We start from the raw sequence: 19,968 nt of genomic DNA on the forward strand, positions 1-19,968 counted from the left end.
TTTCAAAGGTTTCAAAAGGGGGTTTTAAGAGATGCTTCTCCAGCGTTAAGGAATTTGATATTTGAGCTATAAAACTTTATCAAACTGCTTGATTTCTTCATTAACATTCATAAGTACGATGCAAAATGATGAAACATAGATTTAAAGCTGAGTTTGAATCCAAAAAGCAGGTTGGAATTCAAAAATACTAATGTGTTTTAATAGTCAAACACTATTTCTCTAGTTTTTAGTCATAGATGACAGCACTATCTTGCCATTGAACCAAATTCATGCCCATTTTCGAATATCCGGGATTAATTAGAGAGTGCTGGATGATTTTGGTTAAGAAATAAATACATGTACCGTGTGAACGCTTTGTAAATTCTAAGATCACTAAATCTAAAAAAAAATAGAATTGCATCAAGGCCACTAAAAGTGAATTTTTTGGACTGATTAGAGTATAGTGGGGTAAAAGTACGATCTTAGTGCTATCCTATTTTTAGAACCAAGAACAGCATTTGATTCTTAGGCTTTTATCTACAAAATTACGAAGATAATTGATCGACGTATTTGCTAGCAGTAGTGAAAATGCCTATTGAAACGTACTTTTACCCCACCTCAGGGGCAAAAGTTCGAATGATGTGGGGTAAAAGTACGACCATTCAAAATTCCACAATTTTGTATGAAGCAAACATGAACATTATTTTGTATTAATCTCTGCTTACAGCAGCAGCTACTTTCTTCGCCTCTGATACAAATCCTATACATGGGCAAATAACCTGCGCGAATTTGGAGTTCTTCACTAACTGTCCATATTCAGCAGGTTTTCGAAATCCAGTTCTCATCGTATTTGAGCAATTTTTCTCGCCAGCAAATCTTATAGAAACAAAAATATGCGCTGATGTTTCCAGAGCATTTAAAAAAGAAGTTAAAATTTTCCGTTCAGCTTTACTTCAGTAGACCCTTCGTACTTTAACCTCATTTGCAGTTCGTACTTTTGCCTCTTCAAGGTTTCTTATGATTCACAGTTTATTGTGCAAAACAGAGACATAGTAATTAAATTCTTTCTTGGGCATTTGATAGTTATTACAAACAACTAAAAAGACTCATTAAAACTTCCATTGAAAGCCAGACTTTTGATTGCCAAACATGTTTGCCGTTATTTGAAATTTTACATCATTCAAGCAAAAAAGCTACTTTACCTTATTTTTCGGAGTATTTTCAATTTCTACGCATAAAAATATCGCTGGTTGTTGGCAATCCAAATCACTATCAATCCACGTCAGAGTTTTGAATTTTACTGTTCTCTGTTTGTGATAATCCCGTAGCCCCATAATTGTCAAAATTGTCAAAATTGTCAAAATTGTCAAAATTGTCAAAATTGTCATTTTTGTCATTTTTGTCATTTTTGTCATTTTTATCATTTTTGTCATTTTTGTCATTTTTGTCATTTTTGTCATTTTTGTCATTTTTGTCATTTTTGTCATTTTTGTCATTTTTGTCATTTTTGTCATTTTTGTCATTTTTGTCATTTTTGTCATTTTTGTCATTTTTGTCATTTTTGTCATTTTTGTCATTTTTGTCATTTTTGTCATTTTTGTCATTTTTGTCATTTTTGTCATTTTTGTCATTTTCGTCATTTTTGTCATTTTTGTCATTTTTGTCATTTTTGTCATTTTTGTCATTTTTGTCATTTTTGTCATTTTTGTCATTTTTGTCATTTTTGTCATTTTTGTCATTTTTGTCATTTTTGTCATTTTTGTCATTTTTGTCATTTTTGTCATTTTTGTCATTTTTGTCATTTTTGTCATTTTTGTCATTTTTGTGATTTTTGTCATTTTTGTCATTTTTGTCATTTTTGTCATTTTTGTCATTTTTGTCATTTTTGTCATTTTTGTCATTTTTGTTTTTTTTTTCCAAATTGGGAATGATTTATTTAGGAACAAGAAAGCTGAAACTCGTAGTCGAATTTATGCAAAAGCTTTTTTTAAAAGGATCTCCAAACTACTACGAAAAATTTACTTTAAGGGGGGGGTAGGGTCTAACGGGTATAAAAAAAACACCATTTTCACGATTTTTTTCTAGAGCTATCGTTCAAACAAATGTATTCAAATTTTTTGCATTATACAAAGCATTGTTAAAAGAACATTAAGTAATTTTTTCGTGGAAAAATATTGAAAAATGAGCCGGTGACGGAGCACTTTCGAGGATGCCTTTTAGAAAACAGGATTTGCGGTGGACACTGTATCTCAGCACAGAATCATCTGAAGTCAAAAAATCAGAGCAAAATATTTTTAATAGATGTTTTTCTGGACCCCAACGTTTTTATTTAACTTAAAAATATTTTTATCAAATTTTTGTGGCTGTTTGAAGTAAAAACTACGATTTTTTACTTAAAAATCCGTCATTTTTCACCTCTAAAATCTCCCCAAAGTAAAAAAATCAAAAAAGAAAAACGTTGGGGTCTGGTATTTAATATGTAGAAAATATGTTCCAAATTTGAAAAGAATCGGATAAGTAGTTTTCAAATGACGATGTCCACGGACTTTAAAATTGTGCTTTCGAGAAAAACGCGTTTGAAGTTTCTGCTCTTGCTTTCTTGCAGTATTAGATAGGAGGAGATAAAGGCCTATAACTTCTACAGTTTTGCTTCAATTGACTTGAAAATTTGACACAACATTCTTGAAATGTTTTACAATAAGAAAATAAAAAAATAAAAAAATCGATTTTTTGAAAGTGTTAGACCCTACCCCCCCCTTAATGTTCTACAAACGAATCCAACTCCAGAAAACGTCATGTCGTCGTATTTAAGGGAAGAATAAATATTTTCAATTAAAAAAGAAGTGTTTAAATTATAGATTGGAGTATTTCATTACCACGTGGTATACATAGGGAATCATGACTCGATTCGAAGGTTACCATAAACAAAACACAAATAACACTAGTTTACAGCATTTTTGAACTCAGTAAACTGAAGGTCATTTCCAATGTAAAATCGGGCGCTGAATCCGAAAATGAAATTCAAAAAAATCTCAGTAGAACCGTTTTTAAGTTATGCTCCAAATAACAAATTTCGAAAAAATTAAAAAAGTTCTTGTACTTAGATTAAAATATCTCGGACGGCATAACAGAAATTTGAAATCTCTCTTTTGCATATTGAAGGTGAAAAAGTTATCTATCAATCATCTGCACACTGTTTTTGCGTTTGACCAACAGTATTTTTGATATTAGTGATTTTATGAGAAAAAAAATTATAAAAAACGCATTTTTTTAGAGAAAATTTTGTTTCAACGAAAGTTCTAGACTCGATGGTAGCATTTAAAAAATCTGATTTTCTTTTGCGCTTAAATGTCAATTTAAAACAAAGATTTCAAGTGGTTATTTATCAAAATCGGTTGAAAATTGAAGAAGTTATGGCTACTTTACCACTGATAAGCTGATATAACTTCCCCTGCGAAGGAGAAAAATTTTCATCGCCCAGAGCTCCTGGCGCCAACTAGCTCATCATTCCCTAAGCTTCGTTTCCCGATCATGTAATGATGCCAATAGCTAAATTTCGATTTTTTCGTAAATCATTAAATTTTTATTTGACATTTCGAAAATATTTTTTATGAAGAGTTATGTAACTCAGTTAGTTAAATTTTAGTTTCAATGCATCGGATCAATTCTATTCATGTTGCAAAAGACTGTATGATCTTTTAAAAATTTTACCCAAAGGGGAAATTTGAAGAAATTTCAGATGATCTAAAAAGTATACTCTCTATTAAAATGCCTGGCCTAGACTAAATCGTTCACCAGAAGATCCTTTTTTAAAGAACTGCGATTTTTTCCTCAATAAGATAAAGAACATTTTCGCTTTGAAATTCTTTATATCTGTAACTTTTATTCATTTGCTAAAATTAGTTTTTGAAAACTTTTAAACTTTAATTCATTTATATTATGAAATTGTTTTTTTTAAATTTTGATATCCTATTAATTGGAATAGTTTTTTTTAAATATGAAGAATTGATTTTCATATGCAGGCACGTTTCAAATTTTGTTCCTCATATTTTGAAGCTGAATGAATCAAGTACATTTCAACCCTCGGGACCTTTTTTCACTGGGAGGAAAACAAAACAACATTTGAACACCATAGCAACTTATACTTTTGCACGCTGAAAAATTGAAGCAGGCTAAAAATGCTTGGTAGATATGGAAATTTCTATATAATTTCCTACGTGTCATTAGAACACGTGGAGTAATTTTTGAATGCTAGCGCCCCATCACAACCGGTGTATTAAACACTTACTAAGCAGTTAAGACACGAACCTTTGGTTGATGGAAATGTGGTGCAGAGTTATATCAGTTTATCAGTGACTTTACCATAACTGAAATTTTTGGAGTTTTTAATAATTTAACGAACCGCAGTACACTTATCATAGTATAGGAAGAATGGAACATGATAAATCTCACTCGCTTTAAGTCAAAATTATTTATTAGCTTACCAGAAGGTCACATGCCAAATTTCAGGAAGATCTGACCATAGGGAGGGGTTGCTTAAGTCTCAAAAATGAATAAAATTTTGAGGTATTTTGCCCGGAAGGAACGAAAAATACTGGTTTTTCATCAATAACTTTTTTCATCACTAGCTGATTGTTTTTTATGGTTGATTTTATTAAAGCCTAAGTTGAGACAAATATTTCACCCGAAGACTGTAACTCGATTGGATTTGAAACAGAAAAGTTATTGCGGTTCAAAGATTGTATTTTGGTCGAAAATTGTCGTATAAAACGCAATGCGTAAAAAGTACTTATTGCGTATTGGACAAAATTTGCTGCCTTTGAATAACCAATTCCTTACGTTTGCTCTATAAGGATTGTTTCCGTAGTTCGACTCAATGACAGAGCTCACACCGGCTCACACACCATTCCAACCGTTCCAACCATTTCAGCCGAAGGGATTATTGGCACTGTAAGGACTCGGAAATCAGTTGAGGACACTCGTGTACCAGGGACCGTTGTTTCATCCATTTTAACTGGGCCATGTTCCAGAAAATCCTATAGATTGGACACATGATGCTGCCAGGGTTATTGAAAAGATCGCTTTAACCTAAACAGAATTGAATATTGAATTATTATTGAAGATCAACCGTCATCTCAAACACACTTTCATTTTATTTATAGTATATTTTCACTGTTGATAGGTGTTCAATCAACAGTTCCAGAAGACTTTGAGAGAACTTTGATTTTTAGCTAAGAAAGAGCGAAATTTATATCTAACAAAACTTTGGTAGCCTAACCAATAAGCTTCCATTTATCTGTAGTCTGTTGAGAATACTAATCAAAATTTGATCTTTCATACAACCCTGATTGATTAAATTACAACTGAAATTTTTAGTGCCCAAATATCAGTTCGCCATGAGAAAACCTTGATTGATTTAACGCTAAAAAGATCAGCATCAAGCTGTGCCAAAGCGGATTGATCCAAGCATTTTTCAAATCGTTTAAAAACCACTGTGCTCTCTTCGTCAATCACAGTTTGGCAGCAGATCTTCTGACGAACAATCTCATTAATCATCAAGAATCTGTCTGTATTTTCAATAATGAAGGTAAGTTTATCTAAATACTACAAAATTGCAATCCCTTTCATGTTAAATTAGTTGTTGCAGATCATCGTTATTATTTCAATGGCACTGGCAGCTGTTTGTGCTCATCCTGGTGGGATTCCAGCTGCTCAGACGAACTTACATAGTTCAACTTTGAATCCCTGGAATGCAAGAGCTTATGGTTCGAATGGGCCGTTCGGAGAGTTCGGCTGGAACAATATTGGCCTGAATCCAGTGACAAACCTTCATTGTGGGCCACATCCGTATGGACCATATGGAGGTCATCCGAACACAGCTCGTGGAGCTTACGGAGCGTTTCCATACGGCATCAATTCGCCGAACTGGGGAGGTTTTGGAGCAAACAACGGATTACCATATGGGACGTTAAATGGACAATTCAATGGTCTTAACTCTCGTGTAAATCCTTGGACATTGAACGATGGAAACTTCGTAAACAACCGTCAGTCATTCAAGCACATTGCAGCGACTCCTGGATCCCTGCATATTGTGACATAAGTCGAAAGTTAAAAGAAATTCATGATTTTGTAAAAATGTTGATAAATAAACTGTTTCTGCTAAACATAATAATGTATGTATTTATTTTTTTTTTGTTTAATGAAAAATTCTATTCATTTTTAATAAATCATTGATCAAATAAGCTTGTGATGTCTTATGAGTAGATTTCCACGAGTTCGAGCTCAAGAGTTAACATCGAACACAGTTGGAGTGGATAAGTTTTTCAATAACTGTCCGCCAACTGCATCGTTGATATAAATTTGTGAAAACCATAAAGATCGAAAAACGACAATAATCGAAACAAAATAATCTTCAAACAACAATACTTGGGCATTAGGCATTGAAACATTTTTCCAAACATTTCGCACCATGGCAAAAAAAAACATTTCTAGATTGAAATATTTTTATTGATCAATTGATTCAAGCAACAATCAGCTTCTGGTTGACGGCGTGTCCGACCAATGGAGCAACATGAACTGATCCTGGATTAGCAGCAACATACTTGGCAGCAACGACTGGGGCACCATGAGCAACATAGTTGTTGTATCCTTGTCCATAGCCATATCCGGCCCATGGAAGTCCCCATGGATTGACCTTAGCAACGTTGGTCTGAACGACAGTTGGCTTAGCTCCATACCATCCGTTTCCGTTAACCCAGGCGTTGTCATAGACGGAGTTAACTGCTGGCCAGGATCCGTGAACTGAGGAATATGGATACGAGAACAAGCCCTTGTTGTTCCAGTTGTTCCATTCATTCCATCCATTGTTCCATCCGTTGTTCCAGGAGTTCCACCCCAAGGAGTTGACCGGCCACGAGTTCTCGACATATCCGGCTTGGGCAGCAACGGCCAAAGAAGCAACTAGGAATGCGACGAATGCCTTGAAGAAAAATTGTAATTAATGAACCAGCATATTTGAACCAATTCGATGAAAATTACCTTCATTGTTATGGTTGATTGAATTTGGGAGCGACTGGTTGCTTTCAAGTGCTGACGACTTTTAATGTGCCTTGCCACTCGTTTGGTGCCTTTTTATATCCTGGCTCAGCTTTGTGAAATAAAATGGAAACTGAAAAGTTTCTTTTCAATCGCTTCCTCCTTTCGAAGGTTCATCGGTTGACTCCTTAAACCTACTTACTTCAATTTCGCTTCCTTTCTACATTGATCTTTGGTGATGGATTGATATAAATTCAGACAAGTTTTTACGAATCTACACATTCTCGGTTGACTTCTTAATCAGCAAACAATTGCAATTCGGCTAAATAGTTTGAAATCATGAAGGTTGGTAAAGTGCTATAAAAACGACTTACTGATTAACATTCCATCAAATAATCAATTAAATCTCTTTCAGGCTATTATCACCTTGTTGTCCCTGGCCGTTGCCGCTCATTGCGGTTATGTTGAGCCAACCTGGGATTCCGTCAACAACCTGGCATGGAACTCATGGAACGGATTGAACTACGGAAACAACGCATGGAACAATGGCTGGAACAACTGGAACTCTAAGAGCTTGGTGTCTTATCCTTTCTCTTCAATCCATGGATCCTGGCCAGCAGTGAACTCCGTCTATGACAACGCTTGGATTAACGAAAACGGATGGTATAGAGCGAAGCCAACTGTCGTTCAGGCCAACGTTGCTAAGGTCAATCCATGGGGACTTCCATTGGCCGGATATGGCTATGGCCATGGATACAACAACTATGTAGCTCATGGTGCTCCAGTAGTTTCTGCCAAGTATGTCGCTGCCAATCCAGGATCAGTGCATGTTGCTCCACTCATTGGACACGCCGTCAACCAGAAGCTGATCGTTGCCTAAGTATTTGACAGTATTATGTGAATAAATCCTTACTTAACACTAGTTGAATTCTCTTCTTTGTTAATGTTTATGTTTTTGGGTCAAATATTTTTAGTAAAATCTTCATATCCTCAGCTACCTGTTGACATTTTTGGAATCTTGTGATATGTCAGATATCAAATTTCAGCTTAAATTCTTGATATGGTCGCTTTACAAAGCCATGAAAATTTGACATCCAGCATAGCTCTTATGTAAATGCATAAAGTTCGTTCAGTACCTTGTGGGAAAACAACTTGGGCTGCTTTAGCTTTAATTATAGGAAAAAAAATAAAATGTTTAGGGTACTTGAAAGTTCAAATTTTCATAATCTATATGTATAAAAAGCAATTTCTGTATGTCTGTTTGTTTGTTTATTTGTTTGTTTGTCGTCTATAGGCTCAGTCGTCTTAAGAGCTAGAAAGCTGAAGTTTGGCATGAATGCACATTAGGATCAGAAATGTTCTCAGATTTTCGGATGACCCCTTCTGAAGAGGGTCATCCAAACAAGACAAATATTGTTTTCGAGATATTTTTCGGATTGTGATGAAAGTTTGAACATGAGTGTTTTGGAAGACGAGCAATCGATTTCAGGTAGCGAATTTTGTGTAAGGGATCATTCAATGGGGTCGTCCATACTAACTGTTCTATTCTGCCACTACATCTATTTATTGAGTTAGAGGCAGAACGTAGTGAAGCGCGAGCGCTCAAGAGCCGCTCATTTGAACCGGTTCTTTAAAAAATGAACCGTGACCCGCCGCTCAACACCGGTTGAAATATTTAAGCGCTGCAACCCGCTTAATAATTATTCTACTAGGGCTACTAGAATTCTAGTAGCAGTTCTAGTAGAATTCTAGTAGAATTGTTATAAGCGCCCTAGTAGAAAATGGCCCAGCCGATTCTACTTGGAATGAATTTCCCGATCCAGAATGACAGTTTGAATGAACGAAAACCATGTGTGCATGTGTGAGTGAACGACGACCACGTGTGCATGTGTGAGTGAGAGCGAAACCTGTACTATGCCAATGCTATTTTCCAAAACCAAAAAAAAATAAAGAATTTCAAGTTTTAAGATTGTCGTATATTTCATTTTATTCACCAAACAATAAACGATTTTTAACTCATAGCACAATACCGTACATAACTAATCTATCGATCAGCTCCTCCGACGACTTCCTCGCAGCGCAGCACAAACAATTCAAACAAAAAATTTTCACCTCCAAAGCATCCACTTAATGGGAAGCTCCGTGATCTTCCGCTATTCATAGGCTAACCCGGAAGGCATCCTTAAGGTGTCCTGGGAAGTCGATGGCTGCAAAATCCCACACATTACGAGCCACTCAGGCGTCCATTACTGGTGATGATTTCGATCGGATATGGCATCCTTTGTGCATGAAAATGGAAAAAAAGTTAAAAACTTTAAAGCTAATGCTGTACTGTTCTCTATAAAATTGATTTTCTTACCTGATTTTATGAAATCCAAACTGCAGTTGTTCGTGGCGTTCGGCGGCCATGCTGGCAAAGAACTGAAATTTTTGGCAGCGTTTGCATGAAACAGCCTGAGCCAGATGAACAATCAAGTGGTTTACAGGAGGTTTGTTCATCTAGTTTGTATAGCATACGCATGAACAACATAAGTGTAGATGTATGTGTGACAGATTTCAATTTAACTCACAAATACTAAGAATTTTGGCAGTGGAACTGACAGTAAATTCACGTTAAAAAAAAAGTCAGGTAGAATAAAATTTGACTGGGAATATACAGGAGCCAGTGTTACCACATCAAAATCTGTACCGCTCATGGAAAAAATCTTTTTCATCTGTACCGAAAACTCAAAAATCTGTACACAATCTGTACCGAAGAAAACAAAATTCTGCATTCAATGTGTTGATATGTGAAGATTTTGTTTCCTGTTTGTGTTAAAAAAGATAGATACTATATTGCACATTAGAGTGCCCCAAATGACCCGACTTTTGAAAAAAGTTATGCGCTGCAGGCTAAAATTGATCCTTGGCCTAGTACAAAATCTCATGCCAAATTTGGGCCAGATCGGATCACGGGAAGGGGTCGCTCAACGAGCCTGAAGTTTGTATGGGATTTCGAGACATTTTGTTCGGGAGAAACATGAAAAACCAGTTTTTCATCAATAACTTTGGTTTCCGTCTGCCGATTTCTTTCAAAAATGGATTTTCTTAAAGCCTAAATTATGAAAAATATTTCATCCGAAGACGACATTTCAATAAGATTTAAGATAAAAAAGTTATTAAGCTACAAAAATGGGCTAACTTTTTTAACGGTGGTATTCAGCACTGTTAATGAGGCGTCAATATGTTCGACCGCCCCGACTCATTAACAGTGATGAATACCATCCTTAAAAAAGTTAACTCATTTTTGAAGCCTAATAACTTTCTTATCTTAGCTCTAACTGAAATGCAGTCTTCGGATGAAATATTTTTCATAATTTAGGCTTTAAGAAAATCCGTTTTTGAAAGAAATCGGCCGACGGAAATCAAAGTTATTGATGAAAAACTGGTTGTTGATGTTTCTCCCGAACAAAATGTTTCGAAATCCCATACAAACTTCAGGCTCGTTGAGCGACCCCTTCCCGTGATCCGATCTGGCCCAAATTTGGCATGAGATCTTGTACTTGGACTAGGATCAATTTCAGCCTGCAGCACATAACATTTCACAGGTTTTGAATTTCCCATACAAATTTGGGGCAGTCTATTGCACATAGTACAGCTTTTTTAGCTAAACACTTTTTGTAAAACTAATTTAATCATTTTTATTCTCTCTCTTTAAAAAACTGACAAAAATTTGTCATAATAAACACTTCCTAATGCTCATGATCTTTATACATAGTTTTATTAAAACGATTTTCTAGCGTCATATTTAATACGACATGTTTCGATCCGCCGTTTAACCTTAAATAACTTTTCGTTTTAAGGATAGCGTCCAATGTGTCAACACTCAGATGATTACGAACTTTGGATTTTTTGGCATTTACTTGCGAGAAAATGTGCTCAGCCACTGCTGACGAGTGGGGGATTATAATCAGATATTTAATTATTTGTAGCCAATTTGAAAGGAACTCCTATCGTCAGAATAATAAAGGCTTTTGACTTATTTTCTATAAAGCTTTCAATATACTGGATGAAAGCAAAATGTAGAAACTGTTATCAGTTTTTGAAAGTAAAAAATCTGTACAAATCTGTACTAAATTTTGAAAATCTGTCATCTGTACGTACAGATTCTGTACCAAAAATGAGCTTTAAAATCTGTACCTGTCTAGATAAATCTGTACATGTGGCAACCATGACAGGAGCAAAGAGTGGAGAGCCGTCTGTTCTTTTCAAAAAGCCGGTTCAAATAAACAGCTCTTGTTTACTCTCCCATCACTAAACAAGCAACACAAACTGAAGAGCGAAGAACAGCAGAAATCCGTTCGTTCGCTCTTCCGAACCAAAAGAACCGAGGTGGGTGGTGGGTGGTTAAAAAAGAGCTACAGGACGACTCGAAAAAGAACCGAACAGAGTATCCGAAACGAGCCGTTCATTTGATCAAATCGAACGGCTCTCCAAACTGCGCTCTTGCCGTTCAGATTGTGAACCAGAGTTGAGCGAGTCGCGGTTCTTTTTTGAGCGGTTCTTTTTCGAGCCGTTCTTTTTCGAGCCGTTTTTCGACTCTTTTTTGAACCACCACCTACCAACAGTCTTCACGGTACAACATGGGTGCGAGAGCACGCAAGTTTTTGTACTTACTTGCACACAACTTTTGAGGCGCAAGTTCAACACGCACCCATTTAAACTCAACGCACTCAAAGTGTAGGGTGCAAGTTCGAGCTCGTGTTCGAACTCGGGTGCGAACCCGTGTGCGCGCATCCATGTTCAAATCCAGGAAACGGAATCAAATGCAGAAAGCGTAAGCGCTTGAATCTTAGGTAACTTTTTTGTTTCAATTCCAATCGTGATACTGTCTTCGAGTAAAATGTTTGTCTTGATTCAGGCTTTGAGAAAATTATTTTAAAAAATCAATCGGCTAGTGGATAAAAAAGTTATTAATGAAAAATCTGATTTTTGTGCATCTCTCGAGCAAAATATTTCTTAATCCCATTCACGCGTGAGGCTCAATCGCAACCCCTTTCGATGGTCAGATTTTGCTTAATTAGGCTTGTGAACTTCTGGTGAGGCAATGTTCAATTTTAGCTTGGAGCTGGTTAGATTTACCATGTTTTATTCTTCCTATGCTAATATTACTTACGTAAAGTAACCATAACCAGAAAAAACTATGTGTTTTTGAAAAAAAAGTTCTATATTTCTTTGATTTGATTCCAGAATTCTGTGACAAAATTCTGTGATTTTTAATACGATTTTCACTGAAAAACATTTGTCATATGCTTATTCTCAAAATAAATATCATAGAAATCACAAAACAGTGTTAACTTTATAACATTTTCGTGAATTTGATTCAGAAATCCAAAGTAAGTATTAGTATGAAAATTTATAAGTTTGGAAAAGTATTCAAAATACCAAAAATCTATAAATATTTTGTTCTTTGACATAGAATCTGTGACGAAAATATGCTCAAAATTCTGTGAAATTATAGATTATTCTGTGATTTCGGCAACCTTGACCATAACTTCTACAACTTTCAACCGATTTTCGATAAATAAGAACTTAAAATCTTTGTTTTATATCAACATTCAAGTTCTGTATAAAACAAATAATATAAGAATGTTACCATCGCAATAACTTTTCTGTTCTAAGTCCATTCGGATTACAGTCTTGTTGTCTTGTTCCTCCCGAACAAAATACCTCAAAATCCTATTCACGTTTGAGACTCAAGCAGCCCCTCCCCTTGGTCACATCAATCTGAAATTTGGCATGTGGCCTTCTGGTACACTAATACTTAACGTTGACTTGGAGCGAGTGAGATTTACCATGTTTTATTCTTCCTATACTATGATAAGTACACCGTGGTTCGCCAAATTATTCAAAAATGCAAAATTTCCTGTTATGGTAAAGTAACCATAACGTTTTCAATTTTCAAGGGATTTTGATAAACAACCACTTGAAATCTTTAATTTAAACTGATATTTAAGTATAAAAGAAAATTTTTAACATATTACCTTCGAGTCCGAAACTAAAGCTGAAACAAAATTTTCTCTATTAAAATGCGTTTTTTATAATTTTTTCTATCATAAAGTCACTAATATCAACAATACTGTTAATCATACTCAAAAATAAAGTTTGCATGATCGATAGAAAATTTATTCACCTTTAATAAGCAAATAAGAGATTTCGAATTCACGTTATGAATTTTGAACATAACTTAAAAACTGTTCTACTGAGATTTTTTTAAATTTCATTCTCCGATTCAGGGCTTGTGATATAGCTCAGTTGACAAGTCTGTTGTCTCGTGAGCCGATGTCAGCGAGTTCGAGCCCAAGACTTAACATCGAACACAGTTGTACCGGATAGTTTTTCAATAAAGATTCACCAACTGCAACGTTTATAAAGTCGCGAATGCACTAAAGATGGTAAATCGCCTATAATCGAAACAACAAAAGAAATTCTCCGATTCAGAGCCCGATATCACATTAAAAATATAGGTAATTTAAACGAAGTTTGAAAGATGGTAAAAACATTATTTCATGTACGACTAATTCAGTCTACAAATACTCGAAAAATCAAGTACGGCTTATTATGAACTTTTGAGAATGATGAACATAATCTTTCCATGAAGTAATTACGTAAAAAACAATTAAATAAATAGATGATGCGAAATACAATTGTAAAACAATTTCTTGTCCTGGTATTAACAGGGCTTTTATAATTCATATAACGAATTAATTGTAGAACAAATAAAAAAAATTATATGTAATTCTCAATTTGATAGGTGTACAATAATGAGGTATTGAATTTTTTCAACATCTTACCAGTGGAAAGTTACCACTATGAAATCTATTCAACGAATCTTCTAAACTATTATGATATTTATTTTTTTTCCATTTTTGTCAGTTTCATAGTTAAAATATTTGTTGTCATTTCTAACCCTTCAAATTCGGGTCAATATGAACTGAAGCGCACATTTCAAACATCTTGAATATCATCCCAATATATTGAAGAACTTGGATTTTTGAAAGACCATATATGTACTTTCAAAATGATAATCAAATTAACAACAAAAAACTAAAATTAAATTTAAAAACATCGGAGAAATTAAATATAGCTAAGCAAAGCCAAAATTATATGTCGTTTTTAAAGTAAAACTGTTTTTTTTCTAGTGGAAGATCCCACTTTCATTGGATCCCAACATATTTAAACATTGTCGGATAGATGTATTCTTGAAAATTCCTAACATCAATGAAACATTCAAATACTGCAAAGCTGTCAGAAAGTATGAGTATTTTGAAAATATAATTGTTTTTTTTTACTATTTCTCTGTCTGAACAAGATTCTTAAAAGCAGGTCATACAAATCGACTTAATTTTGAAATGTTGAGTAGTTTGAATAAGTAACCTACACAATGAATATCATATCATAAAATTCGAATAACATTTACGGCCTGGGGAACGCCATCAAACCACAACTCAAATTTCCCCGAAACGGATGTTTTTCGAACAGCTTTGGAAGGTTAATATTTTGCAAATTTTTGCCATTTGTAATATTCTTGGCATTTTTTTAAATTTTCATCTTTTTTTTTTTATTTAGGCATTTTTAATATTTTTGTCAAAGTTGAAATTTTGAATATTTGATCGTTTTCCATTTCTGTCAATTTGATCTTTTTTTTCATTTTCAATCATTTAAATTTTGCATAATTTTATATGTTTTCTACTCCCCATGCGATTGTTTATCCATTTTATGTTTGCATTTTTTAATGCCTTATAAATATAAATATTGTTTCATAAAGTTTGCAGAGCGAGAGTTGAAACGGCAATTCCCAATTATTTCATAAAATCCGGTTTTCTGAAAAACAATCTTGTTCCAGACAAACAAATTTTCGGCCAATTTTTTCCTTCGTTTTCTTGCTAACGGACAAAAAAATTTTATCAACAATTTTCAAAAACCATCCATTTATATATTTCGGTTTTAGCACCCCATGCATAACTCCAAAAATGCTCAAAAAACAGCAGTGAAATTGAATAACATACGCACAAACGATAGAAAAACTAACTGAAGAAAACTGCATTCAACTCCTATGCATACCCAGGCAGACACATTCAATCTCACCTCAGCCAACCACTATGAGTACAAAACTCGGTACGAACCCGAAGCGAACCAGGGTACGAACATCGGGGCGCGCACTCGGGTACAATAAATGTGCTCGAGTTTAGGTTCGAACTAAACCCAAGTACAAGCTTGTGTGCAAGTTCAGAGAAAACTTGCGCCTGGAATTCCGCACTCAAGTTCGCACTCGGTACATGTTTTCGTGAAGACTGCCTACCAAGGCTCATTTGGTTCGAGAGAACGATCGAACGGCTTTCTGCTGTTCTTCACTCCTGAGTCTATGATGCCTGTGATTTGATGGGCGAAGAACCAAAAAAACTGGTTATTTAAACTTTAATTTGGATAATGTGGGAAAGCTGCTAAAGTGTGCTAGAGATAAATGAACGAAGATTTAAGACTCAAGCGGACATGTCTCTGTGTAATTGAACATGTTTCTTCTAACATTAAATATTATACTCGAGTGTATATTCGTAGTAGAAGTTTAATACGTAATGTTGCTTTGAATTTAGCACTTAAAAAAAGTTATTTTCAATGCTCATTAAAATGCGAGATATTTTAAAATATTAATTACAATTTTATAATATTTATTCAATGTTCAAAAATGTTTATGGAGTGACTCTACATGGACAAGCGTGAACATTTCCAACAGCCCCTCCCCCCTCTCCCCTAGGTTGACCATGTGGTATGTGAACGGCCCAGTGTTGAGCTGCGTAACACGGTTTAATTGAAATGAGCCGTTTTACCCATCTCTAGCAGAACGTAGTGCCTAGAAACACTCAAAAATCAAAACTCTCTATGAGGGGGATCTTACAGGACATCTAAAAATTCTGAATAAATTTAAAATAAACTAACTTATTGTAAAAAATGATGACTGGATGGAGCCCGTTTTCAACCTAGACATATCATACAATGTAACTATCAACGTTAGGGACGTGTGGGAGTTAGGTGGCCCTACGGTTCCTCCCGGATCGATTAAATTCTTTACTGATGGGTCAAAAATGGATAATAGAACTGGGGCAGAGGTGTTCGGACCTAGACTCAAGATTTCAATTCCTATGGGAAACTGGCAAACAGTATTCCAAGCAGAAGTTCAAGCAATTCTAGAAGGCACTTTAGCCTGTTTGAAAAGAGGATGCAGGCAGGGATGGGATTATGTCAGTGTCATGAACTAAATTTTGCGACCAAGGAGTCGATTTATTTTTCGTCTGTCACCAATTCAAAAATCTATCGCGATGAAAACAGAAACGAAATGATTGCTTGGTTTATGATGGAAATTCTAAATCTGTATTTCATTCACGTATATATCTTTCAATCATGTAGTCTGTTAAACATATCATCACATGGTGATCAGTCATCAAAGCTTGCTTTCGCGACCAATTCAAAAAAATCAGTCATGACCGGTCTTGGTTGACGTGTCATGAGAACCATCACCAAGGCAATTCTACAATTGTTTATTTTCCACACAATCGGCCATTCGTTTTCGATCCCCACTTGAAGAAGTTGGGAATGTACAAAGATGCCTTGAGTTCATTTGAGTACGAGAATTATCGCCGAAGAGTTCCGGTCATTGCGAGTATTATACAGGAAGGAGAAATCGTTGATGGCACAGCACAACGACGAACTAATTCAAAATCTCAGGAAGTTGCAAATGTTCCGTTGCAGTTCCAGATGTCCAATCAGAGAACAAAACCCGCGAGGGAGTAGAGTTTTTTTACTGTAGGTACTTTGTTGTTAAATTTTATATTTAAAAAAAGTTCTACATTTTAGCGCACTTGGTGTTACGTTCAAAGAAAAATCTGACCCGATTATTAAAGAACCACGGAACTACTAATCTGCATGTTGCCAATCCTAACAACTATAACAATCTAGTGTTGTAGTGATCTTTATGGCTGGGACAGCAATCATCAAGAATTCAGAAGCCTTCTTCAGTTCAGCACGGATTTTTATTTCTTCGAACCAATCGATTATGGTGTTATTTTTCAACAATTCTTAATTAAGTCAACGTTAACGTTGGTATGACTACTGATATCTAGGGACTCCAGTGACTGACTTTTTTTCACATCCGGCGCCCGACAGAAAGATGTAGGTACCACCACAATATAAACCAGAATAAAAAGCACGAGCCCTTCAACCCTTTATTGTGTTTCGCATCAGTCTTAAAAAATAAAAATTTGAATAAATTTTCAGGTTAATTAGTGTTGCATTCATTCAAAGTAAGTCATATCCATTATGTTTGAAATTGTGATTAAAACCAATCCTTTCCGTAAATTCTCTAAATTTATTGGTAAAAAAAATACAAAGTTATTCGTCTGTGATCGTTCTTTTAAAAAAAAACAGGACAATTTTAACTAATCTAGTTTGTAAGAAAACCATACTGAAAACTTTCGACCTAATAGCCTTTGTTTGTTAACGGCCATAAAAATTGTGAATAAATAAATATCAAGACAATCAAAAAACAAACTACTCGAAGAACAAAGATACTAGATTGTCTTTTGAATTAAATAACTATGGCCTATCATTCACTCACTGCCTGCTTTTCTCACATGTGAAAGTTATTCTTCTCGCGTGATTTAGGTATCTTTCGTCTGTCATGACCATTCGTTACATCAGTCATGACATGTCGAAGACATATTTTGGGAAAACATGATGGTGACTATGTTAGAAATTTCTCATTCATAAGACATAAATGAAAAATTTAAAGTCTGGATACAGGTACACAAGTATCTATATATTTTCTGACAGCCAGGCCGCTCTCCAAGAACTAAGTACGTTCACATGTTACTCCAAGATAGTATGGGAGTGTATTGTTGCACTAAGAAACCTGGCCATACGGAACAGAGTATTCTTATTCTGGGTTCCAGGTCACTGCGGTATCCTAGGGAACGAAGAAGCAGACCAGCTAGCTAGGTAAGGATCCCAGGGCCTGTTAATTAGACCAGTACCCTTCTGCGGAGTATCGAGGAGTGCCTTAAATATGGAACTCAAGAACTGGGGAAGCACCACTATTGGCTCCAACTAGAGAACAGCAGAGGGAGCAGCTCAGGCGAAAAGATTCATTGAACCAAGCGCACGACTCTCCAAAAACATGTTGAACTTAAGTAAGCACGAGTTAAGTAGGGGAAAACTGTACAAGACGCACCAGCAGGGTAAGATGTCCCATGTCATTCTTTTTCAAATATACACTAACCTACGGTTTCGAATGATGTTTTTCTTCATTTTTATTGTAGAAAACAAGCTTTTTCATCATTCGATAGATAAAAAGTTCACAAAATCTACTTTAGTTCTTAGAAACAGAGGAATTAATGGAATCAGCGTGAAACTTGTAATTTTTCATAAGTAACATATAAGGTTTTATGATAAAACAGCCTGCGCAATCTGACCAAACTACAGCTTATCGTTTCGGAAGTCTATAAATATTTTGTTGTATTCTATAATCTTCCTACAAATTTTATCAAAAATCAATCATATGAAAATTGGGGCAGAACGTCCACAAGACCACGTGTTTTACGCTCAAATTTTGAATGCTGTTAACTTTTGAGAAAACTCGAATATCAAAACAAAATGCCATTCTTTTTATTAGCTGACTCCCAAATTACAATAACAATGCATAATTATAAAAAATTTCGTCCTTGTTCGAGTTAAAACAGTGCACCAATATTCGATTCGGCCGCCATGTTTGACGCGATATCACTATATCAGTCAAAAAAATTGAATTTCATTGCCTACTTGAAGGCGTTTTATATATAAGGATATTTAAAAGTGTATTTTGAAAAGCGAAATTTTCGATGAGTTTAACAATACTAAATGATTTTTAGCCAAAGAATAGTAGTTTACAAAAATATGATGAACATGTAATTAAACATTTGGTGTTTTAATAATTACATTCCGTATAATCATGGTTCTATTTCTTACCACCCTTCCTGTTTGGTGCGTTCTGTCCACTAGTTTTGGCATTCTACCCCGCGGTTTGTTTTCTGGCTGTTTTAGTTTTTTTTACAAAAATATAGTCAAAATTGAGTTTTTATCATATTTTTCTTTTCGATAATACGTAAATTTCATCCTTGAATCATCGCCAACTTTCAATTTGGTTCTTAAATGATTGGTATCGCTATAAATAGCAATTAACTTAGCTGGTGCGTTTTGTACAGTTTTACCCTACTTACACAGGTCTCTTGACCGGACATTGTCCAACAAAACAACATCTCAAACGGATAAACATTATTCAAAACGACGACTGTCGGTTCTGCGGGTTCGAAAAAGAAACTGCAGAGCATCTTCTATGCAACTGCTGCGCACTCCTGAATAGGAGAAAGCGTGCTCTTGGGGCAAAGTTAATAAGCGCACAAGACATATGGTTGCATATCAGCCCTAAGAAGGTTATATCATACATCTTTGATATCATACCCGATTGGGATAAAATTCTTAGTCAGCAATCAACTCTCACTTCAACCCATAGTGCAGGTGAGCCTGATAGCAATATATGCTATAACGCGGGGTAACTACCACAATAGATCAACTACTGGTCGCAGTGGGCTCTCCCCTACAAGGAAAAAAAAGATCGTTCCACATATCCGCACTACCATCGTCGAAGCCATCAGCGTAGAAGCTGAGACAACGGCTGGAAATGTCCCGTTTATTGCAGTGTCCTGCCACGGCAGTGCTTTGGCAGCAATTTTTTGGCAGCTTACGTCTCCAGGGACCTCACTGCTATCGAGCAAGAAACCCCCTCTTAACCTCATGGACGGCATACTCTTAACCTTCCTAGGCCGTTCGCAAAATTTTGAACAAATTATTTTTCGCTGGTTTTGACTAGTAAATTGATTTCGTTCC

General features: G+C 35.3%; 2 protein-coding genes across 2 annotated transcripts; one reads left to right on the forward strand and one right to left on the reverse strand.

Annotated features, from left to right (window-relative positions):
* Positions 1-6,499: 6,499 nt before the first annotated feature.
* Positions 6,500-7,064, reverse strand: LOC129741233 (uncharacterized). Its single transcript, XM_055732945.1, has 2 exons — positions 7,018-7,064; positions 6,500-6,958 (listed from the first exon to the last, which is right to left on the reverse strand). Exons 1-2 carry the CDS (start codon positions 7,021-7,023, stop codon positions 6,500-6,502), a joined length of 465 nt encoding a protein of 154 aa, XP_055588920.1. The 5' UTR covers positions 7,024-7,064.
* Positions 7,065-7,306: 242 nt separating this feature from the next.
* Positions 7,307-7,894, forward strand: LOC129741234 (uncharacterized). Its single transcript, XM_055732946.1, has 2 exons — positions 7,307-7,359; positions 7,430-7,894. Exons 1-2 carry the CDS (start codon positions 7,354-7,356, stop codon positions 7,892-7,894), a joined length of 471 nt encoding a protein of 156 aa, XP_055588921.1. The 5' UTR covers positions 7,307-7,353.
* The last annotated feature ends 12,074 nt before the right edge of the window (positions 7,895-19,968 follow it).

Source organism: Uranotaenia lowii, chromosome 2, assembly GCF_029784155.1.
Source record: "Uranotaenia lowii strain MFRU-FL chromosome 2, ASM2978415v1, whole genome shotgun sequence".
NCBI lineage: Eukaryota > Metazoa > Arthropoda > Insecta > Diptera > Culicidae > Uranotaenia > Uranotaenia lowii.